Source organism: Artemia sp. Qi Xiang Cuo, chromosome 18, assembly GCF_049724085.1.
Source record: "Artemia sp. Qi Xiang Cuo chromosome 18, ASM4972408v1, whole genome shotgun sequence".
Classification (NCBI taxonomy): Eukaryota; Metazoa; Arthropoda; class Branchiopoda; order Anostraca; family Artemiidae; genus Artemia; species Artemia sp. Qi Xiang Cuo.
In genome coordinates this window covers 10004038-10027292 of record NC_142811.1, presented here as the reverse complement: position 1 = coordinate 10027292, position 23255 = coordinate 10004038, and the positions used below count along the sequence as shown (strand labels likewise).

Here is a 23255-nt window from a genome sequence, read left to right as displayed (position 1 = left end):
TTTTGGGGTTTTCCGTTTTTGGTTGTGGGTAGTCGTGGTGGGTAGTCTGAGGATTTCTCCTCAGACAACAGGCCAAGCCCGAGAATTACATTACTATATTCACACGATTAAAATCTGCTGATCTTGAACATTCCCTTCTTCAAAGCTTAAATCTTGTCGAGATGGGTACACAGCTCATTATTGCAATTGTTTTACGCTGTGAACGTTCATTCTGAGCCTAACTAATTTGTATCCACAATATGGATGCTGGCCACAGATGGAAGATTAGAAGGTTTATTTGAGATTATAAAGTTTGTCTTTTTTTTTCCTTTCTCTTTTTTTCCTCTTTTATTATTACTTTGAGGTTCTGACCAGTGTGATAAGGAGGCAACCATTTATCTTCGTGAGGGGTTGTTGGGATTTCCATCCCTTTGCTTAAGTCACTGGCAAGTTTTATTTCATACTTATTGTGATTACGTTTGATCAGGATTAAAGCTGCATTACGTTTGATCACGTTTGATTAGGATTAAAGCTGCATATTGCAGGATTACGTTTGATCAGGATTAAAGCTGCATAATCTTCTTTGCTACTATTTGACTCGACGTGACTCACTGATATTTAAGAAAAAATCGCAATATATATTGAAAAGTATATTAATGACAAAATGAAACTGTCGAAAATCTCTTTTTTTTTCAAAAACACTTCAAGAACATTTGAACCAACAACTGCATTTTTCCAACTGTAAAGTCACTAGAAGGGAACAAGCCTTTCTAATTTCCAATCGAATGAGCCCTTTTTGAAGCTTCTATAGCAGCACTATCTATAAAAAGCTTATATGCCCTCAGGGCATAACTTACAAACCCGAGGGCTATGAGGGGGTTATCACCCTCAAAGACCTAATTTCTAAAACTTTTAACTACGTTGAACAAAATAGCTATATAAAAATTTTGATTGGATCTGTTTGGGGTAAAGGTGGGCGTGAGAGGAGGGTTAGTTGCCCTCAAATCACTTTTGACTAATAAAAAATGCACTAACCCTTTGAATTTCCAATCGAATGAGCCCCATTTCAAGTTTCTACGACAAAGATTTCAGTAAAAACATTATTTGCCCCTAGGGCATAACTTACAACCCTTACCATGAGGACTGTGGGGGAGTGTCACCCTCTTAGATATAATTTCAGGACCTTTCAACTACTTTGAACAAAATGCTCAAAATGTTGATTGGATGCGTTTGGATGAATGGTGGGTGTGAAAGGGGTGTTAATTGCCTTCCAATCACTTTCGACAATTAAAAATGGCACTAGCCATTTCAATTTCCGATCAAATGAGCCCTTTTTGAAGTTTCTACGACAACACTTTCTATAAAAACAACTTTATATGCCCCCAGGGCATAATTTACAACCCTTGCCCTGAGGGCTGTGGGGGGGTCATCCTTAAAGACCTAGTTTCCAACCTTTTACACGACGTTGAACAAAATGGCAATCTCAAAAATTTTGATTGGATGTGTTTGGGGAAAAGGTGGGCGTGAGAGGAGGGTTGGTTGCCCTCCAATCACTTTCGACTATTAAAAGGGCACTAGCCCTTTGGATTTCCAATAAAAAGAGCTTTTTTTGAAGTTTCTACGACAACGCTTTCAATAAAAAACCTTATATGCCCCCTGGGCATAGCTTACAACCATTGCCCTGAGGGCTGTGGGGGAGTGTCCTCCTTAAAAACATAACCTCTATCGGGAGCTCAACTACGCTGAACAAAATGGCTATCTCAAAACTTTGATTGGACGTGTTTGGGGAAATGGTGGGCGTGGATGGGATGTTAGTTGCCTTCCAATCACTTTCGACTATTAATAAGGGCAAAAGTCACTCCAATTTCCAATCGAATAAGCCCATTTTGAAGTTTCTACGACAACCCCTTCGATACGAAGTGCCCTGGTCTAAGACCAAGAAAAAAAACAAAAAAAAAATAATACATTGTGCCAACATCGTTCTTTACTTAGGCAGCGCTATTGCGCTGCCTAAGTAAAGGAAATCAAGTAAGGAAAGTAAGGAAATCAAGACGTATTTCAATATAAGAAACATTCACAGTACTTATGTTGTTTTGTATATGATTCAAGAATTTGCAAGATTAGAGCTTTTAAGTTTGGGTAATTGAACTTATTATTTATCTTTTTAGCAACATAGTAATAAAGACGCTCAAAAAGGAGACTATGACAATAATATACTTAGTTGGTGGTAAGTTTAGGGGCTTCCGGTAACTTTTCACTGCCCCCCCCCCTAGAACCGATATACTAAATACGCCACTGGTCTCCATTATCTGTCTTATTTTCCTTTTTAACTTAATTTTGTTCACATGCAAAAAGTTTTAATCTAAGATTGTGCTTCTAATTTTGTGAAATGTCTGAGAGAATAAATATTTTTTCTATCTGGAGAAGTTTCATTCACTGTAGTTGATGCTAATATTTGGAGTTCCAGTGCCAGTTCTGAGGATCCGGTCTAGCTGTTTAGGTACCTTTTGCTCATGTTTCGAAGTTTAAACGCAGCAACAACAAAAAATGCATAGTAGTCGTGGGAATTGAAATACAGCCAAGCCAAAACCCACAAATAATTCTATGTGGTCCTCTGCTGCATGTAAACAACCCCTAGAGCCCATTTTTTCGTCATTCTAGCGGGACTCCAGCAAGGTCAAATGATGTTTTATCGTCACTAAGTTGTTTGGTTACATCTCCGGAGATATCCCTGAATTGCCTTCCGTCACTAGGTCTACAAGCTTCGCTCATTAAAGTCACTTAGCTGGCACACAAAATTGTGGCATTTTAAATTACGAAAAAGACAAAATACATTTAGACTGAAAGTAAAAGATCAAAGCTATATTCATTGACTTCAGGGATGGAAGACTGTTTTCAGTATACTTATTCACTGTTTGATTTTGAAGGCTGAATTTTAAGCTGGTTTCATAATGCTTGAATTTTCCGGGAAGAATTTTGCTTGGGATAAATTTGTCTGTGCTGGAAAAGAGTAAAATCGCAAAAACACTTTTATGCCCTTATAGACGATTGAATACGTACCTTTGTCATTCTCATCGACTGAATCCACTTCAATAAATTTATACTTCAGGTTGCTTAGCTGCATAAGGTGCTCAGAAGTATGCAATGTACTGTTCTCAGTGACATCATTGTGACCAGATGGTAAAACAAGATCAAGTTGGTTATATACCTCAACTATAAAAATAACAAATTCAAAGTCTAATCTCCGGATGGATTTCGTCTTGGAATATTTTGCTTTATCAGTTTGTTTCCATGAGCAATAGCATTTAAATATATATCTTTTTAGACTGTTTTTTTTACTTGCTGAGTTTACTTGCAGCAAAAAAAGCGTAGCAATCGTGGGAACTGAAATCAAGCCATGCCAAAAATGCACATCATTCTATGCGGCTTTCTGCTGGGTGTAAACGACCGAACAGTCTGTTTGTTTCGTCACTGTCCTATCACTGAAAATGTCAGTGGTTATTTATTCTTGCAGGACGCCAGTGAAGTCACTGGATGTTTTATCGTTGCTGGGTCATATTATTGCGTCACCATTGACGTTACTGGATCGTTTTGAGTCACTGGGCATCAAAGGTTTCAGTTATTACAGTATTGTGACATTTGAAATCAAAACAAATAAAAAAAACAGCTGAGAGTGATTATTAAAAAGTAAAGGTTATATTCAATGATTTAACGGATGGAACATTTTTTTTTCAGGATTTTTTTTTCAGGATACACTAAACTGTTTGATTTTGCGCCACTGAACCATTCACTGGGCCAGCGAATGCTTGCTAAGGAAACGCAGAGTATTTCGTTACTATCGAAATACTATTCCTTCACTAAAAGGAAGCCGGCCTTTCAGTGACTGAGCCAGTAGCACCAAAATGCATTCCTAATCTACCCTTTGTCAACAATGCTTAAGCTTTCCAGTCAATTTGTTATGGATACTAAAATATAAGACTTGTCGCATTTTTTAAGCTATCATTGTCACACGGTGGCCTCTTTCTCAGTTGGCAACCTTGATTTATGCTTTAGCAGGATTCTCTGTTTGGAAGATACTAGTAAGTTGTTCCTGATCGTATTATGACTATATGTTTTTTCCTAGAACATAAAACATCCATACTAGATAGAATATCCAGAAGGAAGGACGGCGTTTTGAATTTATTCTGTTTCGCGCACACGTATGAATACCTGTTTGGTATTACCCGTAAGAGAACCTCTCTTCAAACTAGCATCTAGTATGGGAGTCTGAGGTGGCTATTGAGTATATCAGCGTGGGGTGATTCTAAGCGTGAATACACCCTAGGACGGGTTTTGTAGGCTATTAAAGGGGTAAAACATTCGCAATTTATAAGTTTTTCTTATTAAGAGCGAGGTGTACGCCTCAGTAATACTATTCAACCCCACAACCCCTACACTGGTGGCGGTTGGATTCGTGCCCCATCTTCTGCACCTGGGTAACAGCGATTCAAACCCACGCGTATGAACCATTGCAATTGATTTAAAATTTCAAAGGCCTATCCTAAATCTAGGAGAAATTTATTGGAACAATTAGTCTGTCAGCTTCCGCTACCCAAAAAATGGAACAGAATGAACGCCAAAAATTGATTGAATTGATAACTGTAAAGAATTGTTGAGGGTGAATCTAAAAATTCAGCCAAGGAATGAAACTAAAGATATATCTGCATACATCGAATTTTGAAACAACCACTGAATTAAACGGGTACCCAAAAGAAAACTGGGTAACCAAAATTCAACCCTACCTAAATGACAAGGCACAGAATACCTTTGAGACTTGGCCAATTTATAACGTACGGGACTTTTTATGTAATCTCCAGAACACTTCTTTCGAAAGTTCAGAAGCGAAAGGAAAAAAAATATTCAGTCTTGGAAAGAGTTCCGATACAGGTTACATGATCTAGGACTTAAAATTGCTACGAATGGGCGAATATACCCATGATATAAGACGTCGGAGAACTAAAACAAAAAGTTAAAGGACTTCTGGAACAAAAGTAATGGAACAAATTTTGGAAAATTGAAGAAATGGGAAGTTTAGTGGATCTTTGTGTTCGAAATCAGAACCGATGCATCAAATACAAAACCAAGATACACATACACAGATACACTTACACAAAAGATACACTTACTGAAAGAAAAAAAAAATCAATTTCAGCAAAAAGAAATGGAGGTATTATATTACAATTATGGATTCCCAGGGCATTTTTCTGGATATTAACCCTATAAATTATCCAAAAACCATAAAACAACGGCTCGGACAACCGGCTTGGACAATAAGGCAAGAAATTTTGTGTGTCCATAATAATACAAAATACACTGAAAATCAAATTAGAAGTTGGCTGATATTGCTAGTAGAAACTGGATAAAGAGGAATAGAAGAGAAAATATGTAAATTTTAAGATTTGTGAAGTGTATTTTATTTTGCTTTTGACCGCAAGGGATAGGTAAATGGTTATATCCCTTAGGGAGGATATTCGATAGCATAGTTATCCATTTTACACCCCACAAATCTCCCTTTTCTCCTGTACATAAATTGATTTCAGCCACGCTTTAAATCCATTTGTTTTCCTATCTTAAAGCTCATCTAAAAAAAAAGAAACTCAAAAGCTTATAGCATTAATATTTCTGTACGAGTTACAGCAGTAGCTGAGAACCTTTTTCATTGATTTTACTTTCTGAATACTGTCAAAGGCGGTTATTGATAACTGAATCTTGTGATTGATAAACCCCTCCTGGCCCACACAGAGGTGCGACTTCACCGTATTTTAATTTTGGTGTTTCAAATTCAGTTCTTATTAAGCTTCCATTGATAGTAGGGATAAGTTTTGGTCTGTGTAACTGTCTGCTAAATAAATCGAGTTGTTTTCTATATACCGTTATTGGTTATTTCTCAACCTGATTTAGGATGGTGAGGGTAGTTTTAGACATTCTTAGTCATGTTGAAATGTGGTATCCAGTAAGCAATGAAACATAAGAAATTGATAATAAAATACCAACATCGGATTAGCGAGAAAAATAACTAAGTCATATGAGGTGTATACCCTCATATGAGGTTTATATACCTCATTTAAGGTTTATACACCTCATATGAGGTATATATCAAACAGGCAAACCTTTATTGCTATTATTTCGAGTTGCAGTTGAGTTAGGCTCAGTCCCAATAGCATCTTCACTGTTTTGCGGCAAGATGCAGCTATCAGGTATATGTTCTTGTTTAACCTCTGCAACGAATAAAAGTATACCACAATATAACTGACAATACAGATTAAGCTTACTCATATGCTAAAAATAAAATTCTTGTACAGAAATTTTAAATTTGAATAGTAAAAATGAAATAGTGCATTGTACTAGAATTAATTTCATGCATTAATTTTTGTTTTCTGTAACGGAAATACAATAAAAAGAATACATAATATATGTCTGTAAATTTAAAAATTCGGCCGTGAGAATTCTGGTAAAATAAATCCTAAGCGGATGAACTTTTGGGAAATAGTGATTGAAAAAAGCCAGTCAAACCACAGATAATATAAATTGTCACTCCTAAATAAAAGCATCAATTTAATCACCGCGTGCACAAGTGTGAGACATTGGTGTCTCACACTTCAAACCAAAATAATTTGGTTTGAAATAGGATTCTCCAGGAAATAGGATTCTAATTTGAATACTCTACAAACATAAGTCTAAAAACAAAGCTCCAAATTCCAATAACGGGGCCAATTTGCAAGGCAAAGTCCTAGCGGATCCAACGAAAGGTCAAGGCTGGTCGGAGCTGAGATCTCAAAAAGATTTTTCCGACACAATTTCATTCATTCACCTTTTTTTAGAATAACAAAGTAATTTCTTTGATTCAATTAAATTTCAAAAAAGTTCAACTTTTCATTTATTCAGTACAGAAAACTGATTTGATATCACCCTCTGCTTGAATTGAAAGTTATATTTTTTTTTCTGTCTAAAAGAAGGATATCCGACAATTTCAAGTACCTCACCCCCTCTCATTTCCATAATAAAATTTAAGTGTAAAAGGTAAACATGTCGCATAATTTACGGTTTGTCCAAGAGGTTGCGGGGTTCATCTATTGAGCCTTTCATCCATTTTGAGCCACATTACCATAAAAAATTAGATAGGATGCCTTTGGGGCTGCAGGGGCTGGGTGGAAAAAAAGGACATGGCTTCGCAGCTTCATGCCTTCACGGTTGGCTTTGTAAAAACCACTTTTATCACAACAGTGGCAAACCCCTTAATTTTAAACTCCACGATAAAGCTAGATTGAAGATGAACTTATTTCCGGCAATAAGAAGAAGAGAGTTGAATGATGTGTTTGGTACGGTCAATAAATATCAGCACCAAGTGGAGACAAAATCAAATGTAGATGGATAATTGACACTGTAGATATTTAAAACAAAAGTTCTTCGGGTATATAACTAATCTTTGTAGAGCTTGGTCTTGCCTCACAGAGCAAGAAACATTGTGATCTTCTTGTAGGTTGACTTCGAGGCTGTATTTGACGACCTTGATAAAACTTTACTTCTTAAAACACTAGAAATGTAGAATTTTCCTGATGAGGTCATCGAGACTTTCGATAACTTCCTGTCAAAAAGGTACAAAATAGTTTCACAGTTCACAGATAATAATCTATAGTTTATCCACGACAAAAGGGAGTTCTACCAGGGTAATCATTTAGCACTTAAGACACTAAATATACTATATTTATTGTGACAATTTTATATGCTGTATTTTTGTTTCAGCGAATATTGATTAGTTAGAATAGAAAAGAGAGATGCATCCCATTGTAAAATAAGCAATTTGACAATATAAATTCTCAAAAGCACAAATGCCTCATTGGACAAACTTTTGACAAAAATGGTCAAATACAACCCCTCCAAAATCAAACAGTAAAAGTCCTTAACTATCACAGTACAATAGTCTCAAAAGAAGCTTAATTGGATAAACGAAATACCGTGGCAGAAGTATTTCTCTGATAACAAGAAATTTAGAGATTTAAGACTTTATCGCTGCTTTATTTAAATTGAAACAATTTTTCTCTCTTAATTTTCCGTAAATGGAAAAGCATTATAATCTAAGAAATAATTTAAGACTTTGATATATTTGATCTTGGTTAATGAATTAATTGCTGTTGATCCTTGGAATTTTATAGCTTTTTTATTTTTGGTTTCTTTGAATTAAAGTTTTTAAAACAACTTAAGAACACTTAGGTTTCTTATTATTTTGAGAAACCAAACCGTTAAGGAGACGGGTAGGGGTTGGTAGTAGGCAGATTAATTAAGTCAGAAATTTATTTTAGTGGAATAAATTAAGACGCAAATGAAATTACAACTTTTTACTAAGATAAGAATTTGGAAATTAATCGTAAAAGAACCACAGATCCTTGGAAAACCACGATATATGTGGGCATTGTAGGAGATTGGGAAATACCCCCATCCTTGCTTATGCAAGGGTATAGACCAGAAAGCGTCGTTGTGCCTATCCCATAAAAGTTACTTTTTACTAGAACAAGCACCCTCTCATCTTTTGACACATGGTTGACGTCTAGTCTTTGTTAAAGCTTTGCTTAGGAGTTTTGGAGTGTCGTAAATACCGTAATTTTCTCACAGTTTATAGTTATGTCTTGGTGTTCTTTTTATTTTGTGGTAAAATAGTCCCGGTACCAAATTTATATATAGTCAGACCATGTACCGTTGTTTATTTCATTAAAAGTAATCCATATTTATACTGAACTTCTCTATATCAATATTTACACTTCTCATCCATGCCCATTAGGAACGTCCAGTGTAATTAGTCAGGCCAACCCTAGCATAAATCACTCTATTGACTTACCTGCTTATCCCCTCTAAGGGCCATACAAATACCCACTTTACCACAGGTAGATTTTAGTAGGGAATCCTAAACTTGCCAAAAAAGCTTTATAAGCCCAAATATCTAGATTTTTTCTCCACTTGTTTTTCTTTCTCCTTTTATCTCAGTTTCAATTCTCCCTAAATTTGCTATATATTTTCGATCAGGTAAGCGCCAACCACTTTGGTGCAGAGCCAATTAAACCAATATAGAATACAATTTGAATATTAATCTTATTCTTTTATTTAAACAAATATTCGTTAGATTTTAGCTCTTATTTTATATCATGGTCACTGTTGCATGTATTACTGCATGAATAAATCACATTTCTTTTTAGCTGCCGCTTTCGAAGCAGCTTAGTGTAAATTTTTATTGCAGAAAACCAGATATATTCCGATTTTGAATCAGAGCTTTAAATTAACTGATGGTGTAATAAATTTTAAAGTGTTTGATTTTTAGATGTCTCTTATAGTTGTCACAATGTCAACACAGTATAATGTCTTTTACAGGCGGTAATTCAGCTAAATGTGAAGGAGAAGGGACACAACATTAGGAACAAAATATTTTTGTTATATTAAGCGTATGGTGTTTTTAATGACAAATAAAAACGTTAGTAGGAAGGGATAAGGTCAGGAAAAGAACTTGTCACGCAAAATGTCACACTTTGTAATGTACAGTAGTTTGATACCTCTGGTATCACTGATACCACAGGGAAGCCAAATTTCCTAGAGAAGAGGCAAGACAATTTGAAATTTTAGGGGAGAAGGAGGTAAAGGTCGTATTTTTTTGTCAAAAAATAGGTCATTTTCTAAAGTAGCTATTAGGGTGAATATACAGTTCATAAATACACAGTTGATACAGGTAATATACATGTGAATATACAATTAATACAGAAGATATTAGGGTGAATATACATTTCTAAAGCAGGACACCCAACCTACATAGGTGTATATGATGAACATAAAATAAGTTCATAGAGAGGGGGTTAAACAAGTAACAATATTAGGAGTGGGAAAAGCAAAGATATCTTTTGTCAAAAAGAAGACCTTTTTTCTAATATAGACATGTTTTTCATAATTGGGTGAGCATACAATTCTAGAGTTTCCAAACATAGGCTGCAATATGGAAGATGAGATTCAATATGATAAATCCCGTCATGATAAAAATAAGTCCCAAGAACACTATATCTGCGCAGACTCACATTTAAAAATTGAAAATTTTTATAAAGGTGCATAAAAAGGCAATATAAAGAAACGCAATAAGCAATATAAAGGCAATATAAAAAATATAAGGAAAAAGAGTAACCCCAGTTAGCCCCCCCCCAAAGCTGAAATTTAGTTCCTTCAAAACTCTTGTCAAAATTAAGATAAGCCTGCATAATTCAGAAAAATGGGTCAGTTTTCTTCAGTATTTCTTTGGATTTAAGGTGCTATATGGCTCATTTTTCATTTCTCACTGTCATTTTCACTTGATCTGGGAAAATTTGGCAAATTTCAACAATTGAAAAAGTTATAAAAGTGCATAAAAAGGCAATATAAGAAAATAGAGTAAAATTACGTTGTTCAACAACCCTTAAATACTAGTTTTAAAACACAAGCAACATATTAGTAAATTCCAGTATTTTGCTTAATTATCTGCCACAAAAACAGTATCTTCAAACTCAAATATTTACCTGGGTCTCCACTAAATGTCAGAGACTTTTCAGAAGGGGGTCCTTGGCTACTAGGAATACCACCAGCAAAAGAAGCACGATGAAGAGGAGAATCAGGGCAAAATTTATTATAAATTAAGCCTTTTGATTTCCGAATGTTGCGTTGCTCCAGTCGTCTCTGTTTGGACTTTTCATTTTGGAACCACACCTAAAAATTAATGTGTTAATCAAAATTATTTTTGCGGAAAACCAAATCAGTTTAATCTTCAATACGCCTCAAAGCTCAGCCTGTTACCGGGCTACATCATAAGAAAAAATTGCAAAGAAGAGAGAAATAAGGATAATAAAAGCCAATGAAAAGAATCTTTCTTTTTAGTTTCAGTGCTTGTTTTAAGGTTCGGTTTTTATCCTTTGCACTTTAATCTGTATTTTATTATTGTTCTGCAATAAAGAAAGTATAGCAGAGTTCTCGCCGGAACATTTACATAGTTCTTTTTGATTTTTTACTGGCTGTTTCTCTTTTCAACAATTTTTTTGTTTTGTCATGATTAGCTAGTGTGGTCTCAGAAATTATCATATGCAGAACAGCAGCACTGCCTAAGTAAAGAGCGATATGGGCACAATGTATTTTTTTTAGACCAAGTTACTTCGTACAGAAGGAGTTGTCTTAAAAACTTTACAATGGGCTCATTTGCTCGGAAATTAAAAGATGTAGTATCTTTTTCAATAGTCAAAACTGACTGGAGGGCAACCATCCCCCCAACACATCCCTCAGTTCCCCAAACACCCCCAATCAAAATTTTGAAATAGCCATTTTGTTCAGCGTAGTGAAAAAGTCTAAAAATTAAATCTTTGAGGATAAAATGAGGGAAAAATAGGTCATTTTCTAAAATAAGTTCATGTTTGATATTACAGTGAATATACAGTTCTAAAGCAGGAGACTCAAGCAACATAGGTGTCGATGATAAACATAATAGAAGTTCTTAGAGAGGGGGTGAAACAAGGAAAAATATTAGGAGTGGGAAAAGCAAAAAATATTTTTTGTCAAAAAGAAGGGCCTTTTTTTAATATAGACATATATTTTTAAAATTGAGTGAGCATACAATTCTAGAGTTCCAAATATAGGGTGCAATATGGAAGATGAGATTCAATATGTTAAATCTCGTCATGATAAAATAAAATCCGAAGAACACTATCTCTGCACTCATATTTGAACGTTTGAATACATTTGAACAATTTGAAGTACATTTGAAAAATTTGAAGATAGAACATATATTCTTAAAACTGATAAGCGCCAAAATACAAGTTCACCTCAAGAGCAACAAAATTTACCTCAACAACTAAAACAGCAAAAACAGCAAAAGCTTACATTCTTAAAACAGCAATTATATTCTTATATAATTCTTAATCATATTATATTCTTAAAACAACAAAAACAGCAACAGCTTCCCCAAAAAAGAGGAGACAACCAAAAATGGCATTATCAATAAAACCAAATCTTGAAACAAACTTGAATAAAAACAGAAATAAGAACGAAAAAAAGAAATATGGGAGATTATTTTTTATACAGGGACCATTCAAAAGCTATGCGAACGATAAAAAAAAAGTACTGTCCTTAAAAAGTGAGTTTTATCCATGGTTTAATTTCGGTAAAGTCTATCGCTGCATTCTTTTTTATACCCTTAATCCCTTAACCGTTGGTCAGAAAGGGAAGCCAAGTAAGACTTTATTTTTTACCCACTGTTGTATTTACCTATTAATACTGTGTCCAATTTGAGCCAGTACAACGATCAATTTGGTCAATTATTGGCCATTTCCATCCTCCCCACAGCCCTCAGGCCAAGGGTTGTAAGCTATCCCCTGGGGACATACAAGTGTTTATAGAAAAGGTAGTCGCATAAGCCTAGGAGGGAACTCATTAGATTGTTGATCATAAGTTCTAGTACTCTTTTTAAGAGTCAAACTGATCGGAGGGCGCTGAACCCCCCCCCCACACACACACACACACGTCGTAATTTCTCAAAAAGCTTCTGATAAAAATTTTAGGTAGCCATTTGTTCAAAAAATAGTCCAAAGATTATAGGTGGCAAAAATGCGCTGTCTAAGTGAAGAGCGATGTGGACACAATGTACTATTTTTTAAGAGCCGGGCACTAAACATAGAAGGATTTGCTGTAGAATTCATTTTCTTCAGCGTATTTGAAAATTCCAGTAATATATCTTTGAAGATAGAAATCCCCCTAGAGCCCTAAGGGCAAGGGTTGTATCCCCCGGGGGCTTATAAGATACTTATAGAAAGAGTGGTCACATAAACTTAAGAGGGAGCTTATTGGATTGAAAATTTAAACTTCTTGTGCCCTTTCTAACATTCGAAATTGATTGGAGGATGACAACGCCCATCACGCTCCCCCCTACGCCCATCATTTCCCCGAATACATCCAATCAAAATTTCGAGAGAGATATTTTGTTCAGCGTAGTTGAAAAGTCCAGTAATATGTCTTTGAAGATCGAACCGCCCCCCCCCCCTCCCCAGAGCCCTCAGGGCAAGCATGTTATGTCCCAGGTCAGTAAGATTTCTATAAAAAAGTGGTCACATAAACTTCAGAGGGGGGCTATTTGGATTGAAATTGGAAATTCTAGTGCCCTTTTTAATAGTCGAAAGTGATTGGAGGGTCACCAACCGTCCCCCGTCCATAGAGTCAAAAAAGAGTAAAATATGATGGGAAGGCAACTGGCCCCACTCAACGTCTTCTTTTCCCCAAATGCATCCAGTAGAAATTTTGACATAACAATTTTGTTCAAAGAAGTCTAAAGATCATGTTACATGGCTTTTTGGGTTAAAAATAGCCCCTTTGAACCTGGAGGCAAGGGTTGTAATTTATGCCCCGAAGGTTTTTAACGATATGGTTTTGTAAAAAAAAAAAACTGTATAGGGCTTATTTAATTTTAAATTGGAAGTTATAGTGCTATTTTTAAGAGTCAAAAGTGTTTTGAGGGCAACCACACCCCCCCCCCTCTCCCACAATTATCATTTTCCAAAACAAACGTCCAGTCAAAATTTCGAGACGTCTGCTTTCCTAAGCATTATTGAAAGATCCTGTAATTATGCCCTTGAGGACTTCCACCCCTTCACAGCCCCGGTGCCGGATTTAAAGCTTTGACGCTCCTAGGCCCAAGAGTTTTTGCCACTAAATTTTTGCGATTTTTTAGGGAAAGTCCCCCAAAAATTTGAAAATTTGGGAATAGTGGAAGCACTGAGCAGAAGACAACTGATAAGCCAAAAGTAATTAAAGAGAGGGGTGATACCGAACTTTCAGCTGCCATTCTTGGAAGAAATTTGACAGTTTATCAGTGGCCACAGAATTCCTGTGTTGTTTTAAAATCACTTTTTTTGTGAATATGCTGCATGCCAGCATAGTACATCGAGCACTTTGACTATAAATAATATTGATCCAGTTTTTGTTATAATAATAAAAAAAAAAAAAAAAAAAAAAAAAAAAAAAGACTTGGTGATAATTTATCGGCACATGCCTAGTGGGCCTAATTGTAAATCCAGACCTGCACAGCCCCTAGAACAAGGAATGTAAGCTAGGCAATTCGTTCACTTTTTAAATATGGTATACAGTGTTTTTTAGAAAGGCATGCATGTTTGACCTTTACTTTCCAAAAAGAAAAGGCCATTTAGGTGAGCCTTCCAGAGAAGGTTGAGGGATATATTGAACTAAATAAAAACGCGTTATGGGCATACGGGCTTTCAAAGGAGCGTAACTCAGGAATGACTGAAAATATTAATTTGGACCATTCAGGAAATGTTAAGAGAGGTGATCTACTGACCAAAAAGGTAATATTTGTACGCTACTACTATTATTACAGCTACCACCGCTACTAATGCTGCCACCACTACTACTACAACCGCACTACGACATCTAAAACATTGAGGGAAATTTGAACTATACCAAAAACCCTATGTGCGTGCACGTTTTCAAAACAGCGTATCCAATGGTGGGTGTGAGAGGGGGGTTAGTTGCCCTCTAATCACTTTTGACTATTAAAAAGGGAACTCGCTCTTTCAATTTCTGATCGAATGAGCCTTTTTGAAGTTTCTACGACAACACTTTCTATTAAAACCTTATATGCCTCCAAGGTATAACTTACAACCATCACCCTGAGGGTTGTGAGGGGGTTGTCATCCTCAAAGACATAATTTCCAGAACTTTCAACTACGTTGAACAAAATGGCTATCTCAAAATTCTGATTGGATGTGTTTGGGGAAATGGTAGGCGTGAGAGGGGGTTAGTTGCTCTCCAATCACTTTCGACTATTAAAAAGGGCAATAGACCTTTCAATTTCCAGTCAAAATGAGCCCTTTCTGAACTTTCTACGACAACGCTTTCTACAAAAACCCTATATGCCCCCAGAAAATAACCTGCAAACCTTGCCCTGAGGGCACTGAGGGGGTTATTATCCTCAAAGACCCAATTTCCAGAAGTTTCAACTACGTTCAAAAATATGGCTATCTCAAAATTTTCATTGGATGTTTGTGGAAATGGTGGGTGTGAGTGGGGGGTTAACTGCCTTCGAATCACTTTCTACTATTAAAAAGGACACTAGCCCTTTCAATTTCTAATCGAATGAGCCCTTTTTGAAGTTTCTACGACAAGCCTTTCCATACAAAATCTTGTACGACCCCAGGGCATAACATGCAACCCTTGCCCTGAGGGCTATGAGGGAGTTATCATCCTCAAAAACCTAATTTTCAGAACTTTCAACTATTTTCAACACAATGGATATCTCAAAATTTTGATTGCACGTGTTTGGGGAAATGGTCGGCATGAGAGGGAGGTTAGTTGCCCTCCAGTCACTTTCAACTATTAAAAGGGCCCTAGCCTTTTCAATTTTCAATCGAATGAACCCTTTTTGAAGTTTTACGACAACGCTTTCTGTAAAAACCTTATATGCCTCCAGGGCATAACTTACAACAGTTACTCTGAGGGCTGTGGGGGAAGTGTCCTCCTCAAAGACATAATTTCCACATCTTTCAACTGCGTTGAACAAAATGGCTATCTCAAAATTTTGATTGGGTATATTTGGGGAAATGGTGGCCGTGGAAGGGGTGTTAGTTGCCTTTCAATCACTTTTGACTATTAAAAAGGACACAAGCCCTTCCAATTTCCAATCGAATGAGTCATTTTCGAAGTTTCTACGACAACTCTTTCGATACGAAGTGCCCTGGTCTAAAACCACCCAAAAATTAAATAAATAATACAGTGTGTCAACATCGTTCTTTACTTAGGCAGCGCATTGGCGTTGTATTAAATCAGGAGTTAAGCCGGGTTGTGTTCTATCTCCCTTTATATGGATCATTTTGATGGACTTTCTCTTAAGCAGCACAGGAAAGGCAATGGGAGTTTACGGAATCAAATGGGGAGGAAAAACTCTCCTGGACTTAGATTATGCTGATGAGTTAAGCATCAGCATATGATGTGAGCAAAATGAATGGATTCTTAGATGTTTTGCCAGTTCAGGGTGCTAAAATAGGTTTAAAAGCTAATGTTAAGAAGACTAAGTCACTAAAGCTAGGAATAAGTGAAGATGAAAAGGTGACGTTGGATAACGAAAATATTGATCAGGTGGACAGGTTCGCTTACCTAGGTAGTATTATTAGTAAAGACGGTGCGAGTAGTGAAGATGTTAAAAGTAGAATAGCCAAGGCTAAGGTTTTTTTTTTCACAGTTGAAAAAAAGTTTGGACGAATAGGAAGATAAGTCTGCAAACCAAGATTAGAATAGGTGAAGGTATAGTGATGAAAGTGGTCAAATATGTTTTTTAAGCATGGGCGCTTCGAAAAGCGAATGAAGATTTACTAGATATTTTCCAAAATAATTGTCTACGGATTGTTCTGGGTACTCGGTTGACTGACCGTATTTCAAACAGGTGGCTGTACGAAATATGTGGCTCAATCCCACTTTCTAGGGCTGTAATGAAAGAAAGGTTGAGATTACTAGTGCACGTTCTGCGGATGAAGAATGACAGATTGCCGAAGAATGTCCTTTTCAGCCAACCGTCTAGGGCTGAACGGAAAGCAGGTTATCCTCGTCTGGGGTGGGCGGATGTCATAAAGAAAGATTTAGAGGAAATGGGAACTTCCTGAGATGATGTAAAGAGGAAGGCTTTGAATAGATTGGGATGGAGGAGGACCGTTCGTAGCTGCGTTGGCCTCAGGCGGCTTGGTGCTGCAGTGAGTTCTTGTTAGTAGCAGTAGTAGTAATTTTGTTCTCTGACTTTCAGAAAGAAATTTCTTTCTGAAATTTGAGGACTACAACATAAAATTTTTGTGAAAAATTAACTAACCGAGCTACGTTTTGTTTTGTTTTAAGAACATGTACCATGATACCATGTTTTTTTTCTGAATTTGATATTTATTCCATACCCCCTCTCACTACTCCCATACAGGAAACATTCCGAGTTTGCATCTATTCACACTTCGAAGAGCAGACTGAGGATCTGTTTCGAAGAAAAACAAAACAAAAACAACTACGAAAGCAGTTCAGTTTGTAGTCAGAGTTCAACCTGTCAACATCTCTTTAAAGCAACTGTATCAGAGAAATTCCGTGATTGATAACCTTTGCATGACCAAATGCCCAAACAAAAGCAATATTGTCCAGTGTGTAGACTACGAAATATATCTAACTCAATTAAATGTGCTAATTGTGACTCTTGATTCCACGCAGAGGCCGAAAAGTGTGCTAGGATAGATATTAGCAATTGGAGTAACTCCTGGATGTGTTGCACCTTCCTCATCATGCTTCGTCAATATTCTTGCCCGTTCCCCCACCTCCAAATCCCCAAGGTAAATTCTTCTCTTACCCTACTTCTCCAAAGTATCATAACATTAAGTAAAAACCCCACCCAGGAATTTCTCAAACTCATCAAGTCTCTTTGTCGCGATTCCCTTATTGGTTTGTTTTTCCCAAACTTTTAGTTACTAATACTAAGTCTTAATTTTGAAAAGCTTACCGTACTCAAGGTACTTTCAGAATCAAATCAAATAGATATTATAGCCATTACGGAAGTACAGTCCCGTGACCCAGGGTCCCTACGCCTGACTAACTTTTAAGAGTTTAATTTAACTCCGTTCTTTAGACCATCCACTCGGAAAAAAAGGTGGCGGTGTTTTGTTCTTTGCTAAGAGTAACCTTTACCCAAAGGTTATTCGACTCCCTAGTTTATCCGAGCATGATGAAATCCTCTGGCTAAGTATTAGGCCAAAAATACTCCCTCGTCCATTTAATATTATTGTAATAGCTGCTTTCAATTACTCCCCAAATCAAAATATTGATTCAAAACGTAAAATCATCCAGCAGTTGCAGACAAGTGCTGATTTTGTTATTTCTAAGCACCCCAATGCTGGCCTTTTTTTAGTTGGCGATGCCAACGCCTTAAAATGGATTCTTTTTGCTCCTCACTTTAAGTACAGCAAATGGTTAAAATACCGACGAGGCGAGGAAATACCTCTCTTGATGTTATTTTAACTAATATGTATAATTTTTACAGCCCTCCCTCAGCTTTGCCCCTATTAGGTGAGAGTTATCATCTTTCGATTCTTTTATCCCCCTCTTCAAATTTTAAGCATTCTTTTTCAAAAACTTCAGGCACTTACCGCCATCTTCAAAATTCTGGTCTTTTGGTATATGGCTCAGTACTGAAGATTGGTCTGATATTTATAGTTTGAAAAATATTGATGAGAAAATGGCTACGTTCCACAAAAAGCTAATTGATTGATATCAAATTTGTTTCCCCCCCAAAAAAATATTTAAAAGGTGCTCCAGTGATAAACCCTTTATTAAAAAAAAATACAAAACACTAATTAGAACCCAGTTGAATCTTTTCAAAAAGGTAAACCGGATGAAGCCAATAAACTAAGAAAATCAATTAAAAGAAATTCGTAAATCGGCATGATCGTACTACAAAAAAAGGTCGAAGAATAGTTCAATAATAAACCAAAAATTTGTATTTCCAGGTTAAAATGTTGTGTGGCAGAAGGCTTGAGCAGCTTAACTTCAATCTACCCGAGTTCTCTGATGTTGCTGTCAATAATCTAAATAAATTCCTCGCTTCCCTTGTCTAGAGTCTTACAGCATTGTCTGACCAATTACCAACAGGAGCCCTTTCCCCTTCTTTTCACACTGTTTCCCCGTCTGAGATAGAAAGAAAAATTGGAAAACTAAGAAAAACCACCGTTTGTCCTTTGAATATCCGTTTCCTCTTATTAGTGCCTTCAATTACATCCTTTTTAAGCCCTTGTCTGTCCTGTTTAAAGAGATTGCCGATTCTGGGCGAATTCCTACAATTGGGGAACAGGGTTTCATAGCCCCTTTGAAAAAGAAAAACGGAAACCCTGGTTTTAAAGTAGTTCTTCCTATTACTCTTACTCCTACTTTCTAAAAACTACATGAAGGATTCCCAGCAGATCGGCTAAAGGAAAAAATCCTCCCTCTTACTGACCTGAGACAATTCGGGAACCTGAAACCCACTTCTACTTCCCACGACCTCGTTTCTCTTATCGACCACATCGGGAAAATCATCGAAAAGCCTAATTCCTGGCTAAATTTAATTTTATTTGACCTTCAGAGAGCATTTAACCATTTTAACCACAATATTTTAGTGGAGAAACTTGTCAGCGAATTCAATATTGATCCCTTACTGGTAAAATTGGTTGTCTCCTTCCTAACAAAGAGATCACAGGTTGTTAAATACCATGATCATTATTTAAATCCTCTCCCTGTCCACAATAACATACACAGGGGTACTTTCCTAGGTTCCCTCCTTTTTTCAGTCATGATTAACAGCCTCGCAGAGGAATTTCCTGACCGATGAGAATTTGTTGATGACATAACGGTTTTTGAAACTTGCTTCAGAAATTTGGTAAGGGACCCTATGAGTATCATCAATGAAAATGGAGATGAGGTCTCGGACTTAGAGATGACACTAAAACCCTCTTAAGTCCATGAAAATACCGATTTGTTTCCTCAAATCCTCGAACCATTTTCTTAATCCTATCCCTCTTGAAATTTCTGTGCCCTCCTTTTGGTGTCACAATTTCGTCAAATTCGAAGTGGGATACCCACGTTAAAGATATCCATAGAGGAAATGTGTCTATCGCCCTCCTTAAGCTCGTAAATAGACTTAGTGTCCCTCCAGCCTCTTTCTTAAGAATTTACACGTCTTTTGTTTGCCTGAATCTCGAATATGCTTGTCCAGTTTGGCACCCTGGTATTTCATGCAAAGAATCGGAAAAAATTGAATAAATAAAAAAAAGCCTTGCGATAAGTGCCATATTCTCTGCTCCTAAAAAAGCTAGTTTGGAAAACCTTCAGCGCAAGAGAGTAAAGTTGTACCTCCGTTTTTCAAAAAAAATAACAAACCCTCGGACGTATTTTTCCCAAACGTCACTCCCCATCCACATTAAGGCTACCTCGAGCTGTTTCTGAGTCTATCCCTATTTTGTCACCCATTTGCTGCTTTACTGCCATATATGAAAAAAACTTTTGACCCCTTCATCATAGAAAAAATAAACAAAATATCCCACAATTTCCTTTTTTTTTCTTTTTTTTTTATTGCCTGATAGTGCTGCCCAGGCTCTTGCACTTATTTCCTTGTTTTGCCCCACTCCTCTCTATTTTTTTAGTGTCCCTTTCAATTTTTATATATATATTTATATTTCGTTCTCTTTTTTGTGTTTTTTCACTTATTTTTGTCCCCTCCCCCTTTTTTGACCAATTTTTACCTTTTTCATTGACTTTATGCAGTTAAATTATTGACACTTTTTTAGTGTCCCTTTTAAATATTACATATATTTATATCTCGTTCGTTTTTTGCATTTATTCACTTATTCCCCCCCCCCTTTTTTTATTTCTCTTTTAATTTTTTTTTTTTCACTTGTATTTTTTACTTTTTTTCACTTGTTTACCGGTTTCACTCGTTTAAATTTAGTTTGACCAGCTTTTAACTTTTTAGTTAACTTGTTACAGTTAAATTATTGACTCACAAATAATTATTCGTTATGAATTTCTTTTTCGCTGCTGCTTTTTGCATTTTTGCCAGTTTTCGTGTAATCATATGATATGTCGACTCCGAAGCCCGAATTCGGCCCTTTGTGGGCTTGTGATAATGATTTTTTCTTAAATTAATTTTTATCTTACAAGGCCGTGCCCAGGATTTTGTTCGGGGGGGGGGGGGGTAAAAAAAATTCTTCCCGTAGACTTGTTCTAACGGTTAACTGTGGAGACTGTTAGTCCACCCCTTGCGAACGAGGACGCGTCCACTAAGCACACTTCTGTATCTTTAAGGTGCTTTTATATTTTTTTTCTTTTTTTTTTTTACAGTATCGCACTAGCAAACTCAGTATTTACATAATATATCTACAGAGCCGACCAAGACTTTTTGTCAAGTAAAATAACTAACTACAAAACAAATTCTAAGCGACGATTTTTCCTCCCTGCAAAAACGTCTATGAATTTTTCGTGGCAGACATCAATATCTCTATGGATGGCGAGCAGGGATGAACCACTCAGCATTCTTGTCCCGTTGAACTTCTTAACCAGGTTTTAACCTTCTAAGTGTAGAGAAGCTTCTTTCCAGAGTAGCACTACTGGCAGGCAAGGTTGCAAGGACAGTCAATAGAAAAGAAATTTTTGGGAAAAAGTGGAGTCACATACGGAAAGAGAAGATACAGCACAAGAAGGCCTTTCTGTGATAAGAGTTTTTTCACATTTGCTGCGCAAAAGCTCAACCTCTTGCTTCAAGCAGTCAGGCTCGGGAAGAATGATGCTATATGACTCAAACAAAGACTCCAACTACATGTTTTTGGGATCAACTGATACAATCTTCGAAAGGACAAGGATGCTGAGATGACACAACAGATTATGGTGGAGTTCAAAGCGTTGTTTCGGCTCCGATACGAAGTGATCTAGAGAGTAAGAAGAACAGGATCGTCAAGATGAGATTTCCTTCCACCCCTTACTCTTGGGTGAGTCATCTCAAGTAAAAAAGTGGTTGCAAAAGACTGATCATTGTTGAAAAGAGGAGCAAAGGTAGCGACAGAATCTTGTCCCATTGTCATTGTTCTAGAAAGAACAGTTTCTATGCGTCTACAAGCGACAGCAAAGTCGCAGTCAACCGACTGAAGAATCTTGCACAAAGGCAGCGTCAGGCAGAAAATTTCCTTTACGACTTGGAGACACATAACGAACTGTAACTGGTTCATGACGTCCAGCATTTGCGACGCTTTCGCAAACGTTTCTGCGTTGCTGTTCTCCTCAAGATCTTCGAGAGACCATAGAATTGGCTGATAGAGCTAAAAAAAACATATATCTGAATCTTGGTGCTCGACCTATCTTGTTTCGCCGAGTCCAGTCAGGTTCGGATTTCGCGAATTCGGCAAGAGTTCGTTGATCTCTTCATTTTAATTTCAGGTCCTGAGTGGCGAAGCACTGTAGAAAATGCGAATTTGCGACAGGGTTCTAAAGAAATGCTTAACGCTGGAATAGCGTAGACAGATGAAATAACAAGGTTGAGACTATATGCGCTACATAGCATAAATTGCCATTGGATACTGTTTGCGCATAACGGCCTGAACGCCCCTTAGATTGTCGCTCTTCGATGCAGCACTATCATACCCCTGGCCAACAATCTTGTTTAAGTCAAGTCCAAGGCTTTCCAAAAAATGCAGAATTGCCGAAGCGATACCTTGTCGCCATAGATACGTAGCTGGGACAAAACTAAGAAAATCCTCGTGAAAATTTCAAGTCGAGGTGTAGCAGACGCAAACACATAGCTGCTCCTTATTAGAAACTTCCAACGTTTCGTCAGCATGCACCAAAAAGCAAGGACTTGCGTTTAATTTTTCGACAATGGACTGTTGAAGAACTTCTCCATAAGGGGCAATCAGACCATTCTGAACCTGTAATGAAACAAACGTGATATTTGCTACTCCGAAGGGAGAGCTTCCTCAAAATATTACAGTTTCACCAATCGGTCTCAGTTTTTGACGATTTTCCTGAACCTGCGCTACTTTTGCTGTGTTTATCTGGTTGATAATTTTACCTTACCTTTTCTCCAAAGCAGAAATGAAGTTGTCAGCAGTTAAGTATTTTTTTTTTTTGAGAAACTGTGTTTGCTGGTGACTTGTGTAGCATTCAACTGCACCCTTCCACTTCCTGAAGGGTTTGCTGACAAGATTACTTAAGCGCTGGTGGCTGCCTTTGCCAGCTGTTTCGGACGAAAAAAGAAGACAGAATCGACAAAAAGCACCATCCTCAGATGGCAAATAGGACAACCAGCTCAAAGGAATCAGCCAACTCAACTGAAACTTCAACTTCTTTTTCCATATATTGGAAAAGTATATGCAATATATGGAGTCCAACGACTCAATAGCAGGCAAAGTTTGGACGCTGTGTCGAGTGACAACGACTTAGGGCCAAACCGTACGATGTCGTTTGGAACCAAATAAGATTGGGTAATAGCGTGCTGCGAAGTGACTGTATCGAATGGACTGGAATGTGAATCAAGTTTAGCGTCCTCAAGTTTAACCTGAGCATCAGCAACCGCTTTTGTGTTATTTAAGCCTGCAGGGGCAGATAAAAAATCCGCAGACGACCCTCCAACGTCACTATTAGAAATAAGCAATCTTGATCGCTTGGGTGCAAAAAACGATGTTGTATGACATTTCCTTTTC

The 23255-nt window shown here is 37.0% G+C and overlaps 1 protein-coding gene across 8 annotated transcripts in view; it reads right to left on the bottom strand.

Moving 5' to 3' along the window:
* Nucleotides 1–23255, bottom strand: part of LOC148941186 (uncharacterized) — a 162729-nt gene that overhangs the window by 20095 nt on the left and 119379 nt on the right. For 6 of the 8 annotated variants that reach the window (XM_089103797.1, XM_089103801.1, XM_089103800.1 and 3 more), the window contains 3 exons: nucleotides 10542–10728; nucleotides 6129–6236; nucleotides 3040–3192 (listed from right to left, as the gene is read on the bottom strand). In XM_089103797.1, the coding sequence (XP_088959923.1) occupies nucleotides 3040–3192; nucleotides 6129–6236; nucleotides 10542–10728 (448 nt within the window). The remainder of the gene's footprint in view (nucleotides 1–3039; nucleotides 3193–6128; nucleotides 6237–10541; nucleotides 10729–23255) is intronic. The other 2 variants (XM_089103802.1, XM_089103803.1) reach the window with 2 other exon arrangements.